Source organism: Papio anubis, chromosome X, assembly GCF_008728515.1.
Source record: "Papio anubis isolate 15944 chromosome X, Panubis1.0, whole genome shotgun sequence".
Lineage (NCBI taxonomy): Eukaryota > Metazoa > Chordata > Mammalia > Primates > Cercopithecidae > Papio > Papio anubis.
The window spans coordinates 125,281,410-125,293,247 of record NC_044996.1 but is presented as its reverse complement, the minus strand read 5'-3'; the positions used below and the strand labels follow the sequence as shown (position 1 = coordinate 125,293,247).

Genomic DNA, 11,838 nt, shown 5'->3' with positions numbered 1-11,838 from the left:
TCTTACTTGTTGGAGGATTTCTCCTGCCTTCTAACAAGCATGATGGGTGTCTTCCTGTCCGGAATGCCAGAAAGATTACTGAAATTTTAGGAATAAAAAGCATCAAAGTGAAAGAAAAGTTTAACCTATGGTTGATGAGTACAGCATAAACTTTACAACTTCTATCCATGGTACTAATTTAATGCTTACAAAAGGTACATGGATATCAAAATGGAAATGAAAATTAATATAAATTAAGTTTTCCAAAACCAGCCTAAATAGGCATGTCATTTTAAACTATAATCCCATGTAATAAAAAGCAGCAATATATAATTCCAACTTGATGGCCGGCACAGGGGATCACACCTGTAATCCCAACACTTTGGGAGGCAAAGGCAGATGGATCACCTGAGGTCAGGAGTTCGAGACCAGCCTGGCCAACATGGAGAAACTCCATTTCTACCAAAAATATAAGAATTAGCCAGGAATGGTGGTGGGTGCCTGTAGTCCCAGCTACTTGGGAGGCTGAGGCAAGAGAATAACTTGAACCCAGGAGGCAGAGGTTGCAGTGAGCCGAGATTGCGCCACTGCACTACAGCCTGGGTGACAGAATACATACATATACAAGGAACTTCCGTATCAGCATTAGAGCAAAAGCTCTGGGTGATAGAGTGAGAAAAGAATTAATTAGGGCTATTTGACCTGACACTCTAAGAAAAAAACAAAACAAAACAAAAAAAAAGATTGCATAACTTTCCTTTTAAATTTCCTTTTCTTATATGATAGTAAGATAATTGTTAACCTTTCTGGGTTGAGCCAAATTCTGTTTTCTAGCACTTTGAGGGAACATCAAGTAGATTTTTCTGAAAAGAGGATGCAAAGATAGAGAGGTAATGATTTAATAAGCTGCAATCAAAGAACAGAGCACATTTACTCAGGCATACACCTAGGGGCTTCTGTAAAGAGAGGTGTTAAGTAATGTCTAGGCGGCATCCCTCCCCCCTTTTTCCAAGTACTGTAATTTTTGTATCAAACGTTAGACATTTTATTTGTAAGACAGCTCATTAGAAATCTCAAATAATCTTCCCATACAATGTCATAAATGCGGTTTTTCAAGCCAACTCACAAAAACCTGTTTAACTCACTGTATTTGGAAACTACCATCAACCTCACATGGTTTTACTAACTTTTCTAACTTTACCTATTGACTACTTAAGCACTGTCTCTATTGTGAATAGCATTCCTAGTTCATGCTAGGATCACATCATCTCTACAGGCCTCCTTGGTGAGAAGAGGGCTTCATGCTACATACATACATGTATTTATATATGTGAGAAGTCACCTATCTCTCTAGGTTATTCTCTACATAATAGCTACTCATGTAAACTACCTGGATCCTTTTTCCCCGGTAGCAGATTTCATTTAGACTGAGTTACTCACCTGGATGTTCTCAACTCAAACAGGGCTGTGTAGTGAAAAGTCAATAGAATTTGCAATCTGTGAGACTTGGGTTTGAATTCTGGCTTCTTCAGTTACTAGCTGTGCAACCATGAGCACGTTATTTAACCCTTCTAGGCTTCAGTTTCCTCATCTGTAAGTTGAGGATAATTATGTATACTTCATTCAAGTTGATATACACAAAGTGACTTATCAAGGGGAGCATTCAATAGACGTGAACTTCCTTCCATCTTCACTTGGGAAAGAGCAGTGATCTCAATGTACCCCTCACCCTTCGTTTGTAGGTAGGAACATTCTGAAGTTGTTTTTGTAAACTAAGGACTGTATTTTCCAGACTTATAAATTAAGGCTAAGGCAAGACTGTGTATTATTTTGTATTTGAGTACTCTTGACGTAGCAAATGAGTGAAAATTAGCAGAGGGTAGAGAAAAAGTAATATTTGAACTTTTGTCCATTGTGGTTCTTTCAGAATTCGTATTTAAGATAGTTTTGATAAAATTAAAAAGTTGTATTGATATGTTGTGGATGACAAAATGAATTTTAGTGAAATCAATGTGTTGCACACCCCAACTATGACTTTGTTAACATATCACCTGAAGCAGGTCTGCCTGAACAGGTCTCAATTTTCTTATATAAATAGGGTAGAGCTAAATTGTTCTCTGCTCTAAAATTCTATGCTAAAAAAATTTAAATGCTTTCATATTTCAAGATGCACCAATCCACTTTTTCAGTTTTAACTAGCACAGTACAGTGGATGCAACACAATATTTAAACAAATTACCATACAGTAATTTATTGATCCAATAATATAGAAGATAATTGTGTATTTTTCTACCCAGAGACATTAGTCTTACTGTTTATATCTCTGTCTGTAAGCTCTGTGCACAAGAGGAAACTTATAATTACAACATTTTTTGATATTTAAATTTCCCCCAATGCTTTAGTGTTATCACTTGAATGAGATGTCACAGTAAAACTATTAAAGTTGTAGGAAGAAAAGAATGCTGATTTGTGGGGTATGTACCACCCTAGAGGGTTTATCAGAATCTTCAGGATAGAAAAGGGCAAAACAAACCTGATTAAAAATAATCTGAAAAAGCATGTTAAATATTTGTTTTTAGAAAAGCTTTAGCCTATTAATTTCAAGATATAAATCATACAAGGTAGAAATGAAAAAAATAGTGGTGTAAAAAATGCATTCAATTTGTACTAATACTGTAACTGGGAATTGTACTGTTCATCATGGTAGCCAATAGCCACTGGTGACTATTAGTTAAAATTAAAAAATTCACTTCCACACTAACCACATTTCAAGTGTTCAATAGCCACATATGGGTAGCAGTTACTGTACTAAACAGTGCTGATCTAGAAATTTTTTGTGATTTTAAGTAGATCTTTATTATTTTGTATTATTTTCAGATAGATGCCTCTGTTCCTAAATGTGAAGAAATGAAGTAACATTCTAGATAGCTGAGGTTTTTGCTATAGGTTTTACAAGATTTCTGAAGTGAAAATTTATCCCAAACCACTGCACTTGAGATGCATTTCAATCTATTAATGTCAAAATGATCTTTTGCTTCAGGCTATCACTTGACATCTGCTTCTAACACATATCAAATGACTGAACCAAGTTTCCTGTAACAAGCTTTGTGGCCCAAAGAATTAGAGCCAAGCTCACAGAAATCTAAATGACCAGGTCAGATTTGAAGATGAGATCATCACCATATGTAAGATTATAAAAATCAATTTATACGGTGGACAAAACTAGTTTTTAAGGTATGTATGTAGATATACTAGTTAAGATGGGAAAATCTGATTTAACTTATGCTATGGTTGTAATTCTATTATGACAAGAAATCTAAAAGAGCTTTTAGATTTACACCTAAGTGTAGAGTAACAAATATTTAGGAAACTAACACTATTTTATGAGAACAACAGAAAAGGACTCACAATGTGGAGAGCTGACTCCAGGCAGGGCAGTAAGCTAGCTTTCAATTTAAAGCTGCCTGTTTTTTAGTTCATTTTTAGTTCTACTTTCCAGCTGACATCTTCAAGAGAGGAACTTAAATATGCAGGGCAGGTAATGCCAGCAATTGAGCCGTTCTGTTATGGTATGTAAAACATAAAATCACTATTCATTATTTGGAAATATGCCCAGCAAACACCCCTGACCCCAGAGGTATTTGTACATGATGAGCAGAGACCAGAAAAAGGGTGAGGATGCTATTTTACATTATTTGGAAGCTGTAACTTTTGTATATTACTAATCCTAGATGTCTATTCTCTAGTAAGTGAAAATGAGAAGCAATTAATTTTAACAGGAAAATGGGAGAGAAAAGCAGATTAACAGTGGCATAAAGTGGCATATAAGAAAATTTTTAAACTACAAATATTAGACATAAGTTACAGAAACAGTCAATGTACAAGCCATTTAGTAGGGGCAATTAGCTTGATATTAAGGTAGAATATGACCATTAATTTTCAGAACACCGAATCAAAAGTGTAAATTATTTTTAACTTTTATCTAAATTATTATTACATTTATATTCACTATTAAGATGGAACATTTTTATACAATTTAGAAAGATTTCAATCCAAAATGAAACAAAACTCTTGACAGTTAATGAAAAAACTTCAATACAGTCAATTAAACATAATAGCTCATTTCCAGGCAATACTGGATCACGTTACTGTAGTTATCAGACTTTCCAAAACTGTGTTCTGCAAAGCACTTTGTGTCCACTGAGACTTCAATAGATGGTTCACAAAAAAGGGGTTCTGACATCAAGTCTCAAATGCTGTGGGCCATATCCGTTTTGCGGATTCATTGTATACAACATCTTAAAAGTTCTAAATTATACAGTAAAGACAGGTTAAATCTTATTTAATGCCACATTTCCCCAACTTACTTGATTATGCCACACTATCTTGTTTTTTGGAGAGGGGTGATTCTTGAGGCATGGATACACCTTTTAACATCATATCTCCAGAGACTTTTCAGCTTGAAAAATACTATATATACTATTTAGAGTTCTGTAAGAACCAATACCACATTACAGGCAAAATCTAAAGGACTACATTTATAGACAGGAAAACCCAGTTACCTTATAGCATTTCCAAATAACTATAACAAATGTATGTATAGCAATGGGGAAGGAGGTGTGATATATTAATTTCTTTCCCTAAAAATTAACAGAACGGATTCATCCTAAAACATAAAAAGGTGTGCACATTGTGTGTCGGTATGCTTTACAAAGAAAGTTAAAATTCTACCTATTGATGCTATAAACTGACTTTAACCATTTCTTCAGGGACACATTACCTTCAAGAGGTAAACATACAGGATACACTATATTTCACTGATTAAAAGATACAATCAAGTGTAAGATATACTATTATTTTATATATTAAGGAAAAACATGCTGCTAATTAAACTATGACATGCCATGGATTGTGAGACATCTTCCAATCTGAGCAATGTTAAAAATGTGAACAAACTTTCCTTTCTTCCTTCTTCCACATATATTCTTCACAATGCTGTTTTTTCCCTTTAAAGACAATATTGAGGAAGGGATCAATGCAAAAAGGACAAGATTCAAGAGATTTCTGTTCCCCTTGCCCTTTCAATTACATTCAGATATTACCATGACTATTTAAACTGATCGATCAAATAAATCACTTTTAATTGTTTTGCTGGATTCTAAAAAATTACCCTAGAGGAAAAACAAACTCAGACAGTTCTTTAAGAGGGACGATTCATTGTAACTGTTGTTTATTAAAAACTTAAACCATGTACTGAACCAAGTACTTTACATATATTATCATTTCATTTAATTCTCACCAAAACTCTATGAGGTAGACATTATTTTCATCCCTATTTTACAAATTAGGATGTTGAAGTATAGAGATATTAAATATAACTTGCATAACGTTACAAAGTTATTAAGTGACAGAGCCAGGACTCAAACACAGGTCTTTATGGCTCCAGAGCTTATGTTCTTTAACACTTTGCTATTAATCCAAATAACCCCACAAAGTCCCTTCTAAGTTTTAAGAATGAGCAAAAACCAAAATACTTAATTACCAGTAACTAACATATTTGCTTAAAACAGGCCACATGACAAAAAGACAAATATTGCATGTTCTTACTCACATGTGGGGCTCATGGGTAGGGAGTTTCTACTCAGAATGAGAGTTACTAGAGGATAGGACGAGTGTGGGGGGTTACAGAGGGGGTAGGGGTGAAGAAAGGTTGGTTAATAGGCACAGTACAAACATACAACTGGATAGAAGGAATAAGTTCTAACAATGGATAGCAGAGTGGAGTAGGGTGACCATAGTTAATAACAATGTATTATATATTTCAGAATGGTTAGAAGATTTGAAATGTTCCCAACACACAGAAATGATTAATGGATACCCCAAATACCCTGATGTGATCATTACACATTCTATGCACGGAACAAAATATCACATGACCCCATAAAAATGTACAAATATTATTTATCAATTAAAAAGTAAAAATTTTGGTGTACAGTTTGTTTAACCAAAGAGACAACTTCCTCCTATGTTTCTGTACATTAGGGATTAATAAATATTGGCTTTTAAATTGTACAACTTGGTAAACTGTCAAAAAATAAGTAGGCCAAATGTATTAAAATAATCATTATGTGCTATATGGATACATTTTATCCTGAACCTGTTTTATAAAACACACACACACATTTGTGTTTGTTTTGCTAAATCATGACAAAACTTAATGATTAAACATGGTAGTTTTTACTGAATGATTAAATAGGGTAGTTTTTCTTTGCTTTAATGCTTTTTGGTGTTAAACTGATAAACCAGAATATGTGAGATCTGATATCTCCAAGTTAATGATACAGGTCACTGTATTAATTCCAAAAGAACACACTGATGGGAGCGGGGTGGAAGGAAGATATCGAATGCTAGGTATTACAATTTAGATACTTGTTTTTTTCTATTTATGTGAATTGGGGAACAGGATGTGTGTATATATATACGTACTTGCACAGCTGCATTCCAATGCTTTAAAATGTGTTATCCACCAAAGCACCTAAACAACTGAGCACTATCACACGCAGGCATTACCAGTGAGACTACCAACATGTCAGTGTGTCATTCATTACAATCTGAACCATTGAGTCTAAAGCACCCATTCTGCACTGGGTCAACAGGCAACTGTGACCTTACCCATCATTCACTGTCTGGCAGATCACATGTCCCTGAGCATTGAACTGTAGAGCAAATCTTGTTAATTATCACAATGGTATGAGTTTCTTAGTAATAAAAATTTTAAAAAACTTTAGGACAATCGTTCTGCAACTCAGACTTCTAGATAAGTGATCTATATTTTTGGTCATTCCATAATTTAGCAAATGTCAAGTCCTTGGTCAGGAGTACACAGTCCAATTATGCCACCCTTCTTATTAAAAATAAGATATACTTATTGTGGTTTCCAGAAATGTTCACTAAAGAGAAGACAAAGTCTGCCTATATTTGTTCCTGTAATTAGATAAAAGTTTTATTAATAAAATTTAAATGCATTCAGCAAGTTTCACATTTTGAATCTACCCCATTACTACAGGACCAAGCTGCCAAAATAAAGCAAAGTTTTCTACATTTTACAAAACTGACATCCTCTATCATAATCACTGAAAACAATGAAGTGTTCAGTAATGTGTCACAGTTACTTGACAGTTGACATGTAACAATACCTCTCCTCTCCTCAGATCTTCACTTAGGGGAAAGAAAAAAACCTGAAAGGTGGTAAAAATAAAACAGGAAAAGGAAAAGAAACAATAAAACATTTTTTTCAAAATCAGTGATTATACTTTAACAGAACATTTTCCCTATAGATAAAATAAGAAATCTACATAATATTGATATAGTAGAAATACTATAAAATCTATGTACTATACTATAGAATACTATATAATCTTTGAGGTTAAAAATGGCTGCACATTCACTAAACATGATCTCCCACACAAAGGCCTCATTTTCTATAATAAAATACTTATATAATTGATATTTTTTGATATTTTTCAGTGCATCATGGGTACCTGTTATTTAAAGGAAGTCGAGGTAGCTATTTTCATACAACACATTGTGTAATACACATTGTATACAACACATTATATTGTGGCTATTTTATGTAACACATTTCTGTAAAACAAAAATAACCTCCATAGTTTTATTATTTTGAAAACTTCATATTTAGATCTACTATCATTTATACCTACTCTACTGCAGCGGAGAAAAAAGTATCACTCTAGGTCAGGCTTATGATCTAGTAAATGCTGTCTCTGACAGCAGTGGCAAGGGATTTGTAGAACAGAAGAGCCATAATTCCTACCTATCCATTCTCTATACAGTCAAATATTCAAAAGCATATTAGCATCTTTAAGTAACTCACTAAAGAATTCACCTAGACCAGTTAGGAAGCTAGTTTGTTTTTTATCTTGTACCAACCCTTACTTTGCTTACATAGTACTTCCTTTATTATCCTAAATTTGCTTCTTTAAACATTTGGCCTAGTTCTAGCCTATCATGTTCTGACCCACGTTTGAGTTTAACCACAAGGGTTTTTTTGTTTTGAACACCATGAGATTCGTGTGAGGTCTTAAAGCAGGAAGGCCAGTGTAAAGGAACTGAAGAAACTGCCTATGTTTTTACTGAGGCACTGAGGTCTTTTTAAATTGTCCATATTTTAATGAGATTAAAATGATAAAAAACAGAGATAAGATTCATAATCATCCTATTCCTGACTTTCATGATTCATTCAGCAGATATTTATTAAGTCCACAATGTGTAAGTGCCAGGCATTGTGTTGAATGCTGAGGATTGGGGGGGGGTGGGTAAAAAAGTCTGCTTTCAAGAGTTCACAGTGTACTAGGGATGAGACCACAAATGTAAACTCCTACACAGACCAATCCTGAAATCTTTTAACCTGGAGAGAAATATTTTGATGTATTTACTCAAGTAAATGACGCTTTAAAAAAACGATATTACTCTGGTAAAATACAATTATTATCTGATAGGAACCTACTGGGGAGGAAACGGCATAATAGTGAAAATATTAGACCTCTGAGTGGAACTTTTCAACCTTTCCCTCACTGTCTTCAATATTTCCAAATTGTATCAGAAGTAATTTACTTGAAATAGCTGAACAAGCAAAGGAAATTAAATATCTAAAGGCAATTTGTTAGAATTTAGTTTTAATAAATCTTGGCTACATTGGCTCTGTTTGACATACCTTATGCCAGAATAGCAAGAAAATTCTTTGAAAATAGCAAATTGTGGAATCCTATCTGTCAAGTTCTGGAAAACATGACAGTAACTGAAATAACAAGGCTTTACCAAATGAGACCTCTTATAATACTCTATTTGTTTTTGGAAAATAGATGACCTCTAACTACTGGCTTATTTATACCCCGAATTTTTCCACAAAAGATTTGGAACAGCTACCCTGATACAAAACAAAGCACATGAATTGTATCCACCCGGCTTTGAATTATGGCTCTGCCATTTACTATTTATAATCGTTGTACCTTTCAGCTTCTGAGATTTTGTTTCCTAATCTATAACAATGGGGACCATAATCCTACCCTGCTGGGTCATAGGAAGGATAAAATGAAATAGTAATGTAGTACAGTACCTGGCATATAGTTGGTGCTAAATAAATATCAGTTTTGTGCTTCCTTATCCAAATGCATTCTAGATAGAAAAAGGATAAGGTGGAGTTTTAAATGACATTGTTTTCCTATCACATCGATAAATGCCAAGCAGAAATGTGGACTGATCTTGAGTTGCAATTATTAATGTTTGTATGTAAAAGGCTCAAAGCAAATTTAATTTCTTTCCACAAGTTCAGTACTTTGAGAATATTTTATTAACCTTTTAGCTATATTATTTAATGCAAAAAATTTTCCGGGGAAAAATATGAAAAGAGCTCTTGCATGCTGTTTTTCACACTACCCATCCAAAGGATGATTAAACATCATAAATTTGGCTTTTTTTAATAAAAGATTCATAGTATTAGTCTGGTTAACAATTTTAAATAAAGTTCTTGTGATTCTGTCAGTCTTAAAAACATGATTTCCTTTCTTTCTTTCATTTTCTTTCAACATATATCAATGTCTTTTCCATTGAAGAGCAGCATTTAGTTCAGGTTTTACAAGTATGATCCAAGTCGCAAAATACTAAGCACCAATCATAAGCACTATTACAACTCTGCGTGCGTTAAGGAGAACAAGCAAAATTTTTATACAGCAGTGGAGGTGACTGGGGGAAAAAAGTGAAAAGCGATTTGAACTGATCCCCCGCCCTCTCCATTACACTGGAGAATGCAAGTGTCCCGCATCTCAGATCAAACTGAGCCTCGGTTTTACTGACGTAACCAGTAACCCTATCTACCTCTCACACTGCGGAGGCCGGCAGGGCAGCGGCTGCCGCCAAGCACACCACTCATCAGAGCCTGCCCCATTCCACCCCCGCGTTTCAGTCATGCTTTCCAGAAATGGGGTCACTCACTCAGTAACTATTACACACACGCAGCCTATCATCCTGTAATCCCCCAAAGTCCGCTGCGGGGAGAGAAGGCAGCAAAAAGTCAAGAAGGAAGAATCACAGACGCGCCACCATCAGGAATTGATTTTCCACTCCGGAGAGGAGCGGTGATACCTTGGAATGGGTCTTGTCTGGATTATTTTCGCAGACCCCGAGTTGTTCTGGGACAGGGGCGGTTCAGAAAAGCTCAGTGGAGTGATGCGCCCGGGGAAATTCTGTTTTGCCCTGTTTGGGTATACTGTTTGGGTTTTGGGCACTGGGGTGGGTGTCTCAGGGACGGTCACCAGATCCCGGGCGAGGAAAACCAGAAAGCCCTTTACGGCGGCCGCTGATCTCCTTGAGTATCACCCTCTCACCTCCACGGACAGGAAACTCAAGTTAAACTCGCAGGGACGGGGGTCTAGCTCTGCGACCTCAGAAACGGAGGGGGTAGGGGACCTTAGGCTTCCACTTTCTTCGCAGCAGCAGCAGCAACAGCTGCGGCAGACGGAGGGAAGGCAAAACGCTGCACCCCCTACCCGAAACCCCCCACAGGTCGCCGCCGTCCGTGCCCCGCGCGCTGGTCTCCCCGCAGCAGCCCCTGCCTCAGCCGGACTCGACAGTCCCTGCTCCCCGGTGAACCCGATCCCTACTCCTCCCTCAACTCCCGAAGTCGCCAAGGTCCGGGAAAGCCCCCGACCTGGCTGGGCCAAACTTCCCAACTCCCCGCCGGCCCCCGCTCCGCCTCCCGCTTCCCCCACGCAAAGTTGATTAAAATTGGCTTCTTGCAAAGCCCCAGCGCCCACTCCAAACCCCACGCGCCACACACTGGCAGCCCCCCGAGCGAAGGAAGGAGGTGAAGGTGCGGGTGGGAGGAACAGACAGACGGGCAAACAGACCCAGCCCAACAACCCAAACCAAAACCCTGAACCCGGGGGGAAGACGTGAGCGGGATCAGAACGGGCCGAGTGGCCAGCTCCGGGGAGCGAAGCGAGCCGGCGGGGGCGCGGGGAGGAGATGCGCCGGCCCCGGCCGCCCTGCTGCACTCACCTCAGCGCTGTCGGACGGGCTCTCCACAGCCATCTTCTGCCACGGGTCCGCCAGCTGCGCCAGCGGCATCTTCCCCCCCGGCCCGCCGCCTTCACCGCCTCCTCCCTCCCCGCCCGCCCCACGGCCGGCCCCGCTCCGTCGCCGCCCGAGCCCCACGGCAGCGGCAGTGGCAGTGGCGGCGGCGGCGGCGGCGGCGGCGGCAGCAGCAGCAGCAGCAGCAGCGGCCCCAGAGAGGGCTCGACGCCGACGCCGACCGCCCGAAAGCCGCGCGCCTGGCCAGAGACGCCCGCACGCCGAGCGAGAGCCTCGCGCCTCCGCCGGGCACCGGGTCTCGCCCCTTTCTTCCTCTCCTCCTTCCGCCGCCGGGACTACGGCTCCGCCCCCCCCGCCGGTTCCCGCGCCCGCTCCCAGCAGAACAGCGACCGCCGCGCGCTCCCCCACTTCCGCTCACAACATGGCGCCTAAGCGATACCTGTCTCTCAAAGCGAGGCTCGGCCGCCGCCGCCACCGCCGCGCGCACCCAGGGGCTGGGCTAGTGGAAGACACGCCCCCAGCCACCGCGCTCGGCTCCTCCCTCTTCCCACCCCCCTCCTTCTGCGCCCCAACCTCAGCTTCTGGGCCTCGCCTACTTTCAGGAAGGGCGAGCCCAAGAGAACTGGGGGCGTCGGCGGGAGGCGGGGGAAAGAAATGGGAAAGGAAGGAGGGGCGAAGGCTGGGAGCCTTTCACTGCCAAGGGTCCAAGCAGGTCGGAGGCTCCTTGGGAATGAGGGAGAACAGTGGTCC

The 11,838-nt window shown here is 39.4% G+C and overlaps 1 protein-coding gene across 5 annotated transcripts in view; it reads right to left on the bottom strand.

Annotated features, from left to right (window-relative positions):
- The window catches only part of RPS6KA3 (ribosomal protein S6 kinase A3), a 115,902-nt gene extending 104,316 nt beyond the window's left edge, over positions 1 to 11,586 (bottom strand). For 2 of the 5 annotated variants that reach the window (XM_003917483.4, XM_009197324.3), the window contains exon 1: positions 11,056 to 11,517. In XM_003917483.4, coding sequence (XP_003917532.1) covers positions 11,056 to 11,124 — 69 coding nt within the window. In that variant the 5' untranslated portion in view covers positions 11,125 to 11,517. The other 3 variants (XM_017953977.3, XM_021932882.2, XM_009197320.2) reach the window with 2 other exon arrangements.
- Between the last annotated feature and the right edge of the window lie 252 nt (positions 11,587 to 11,838).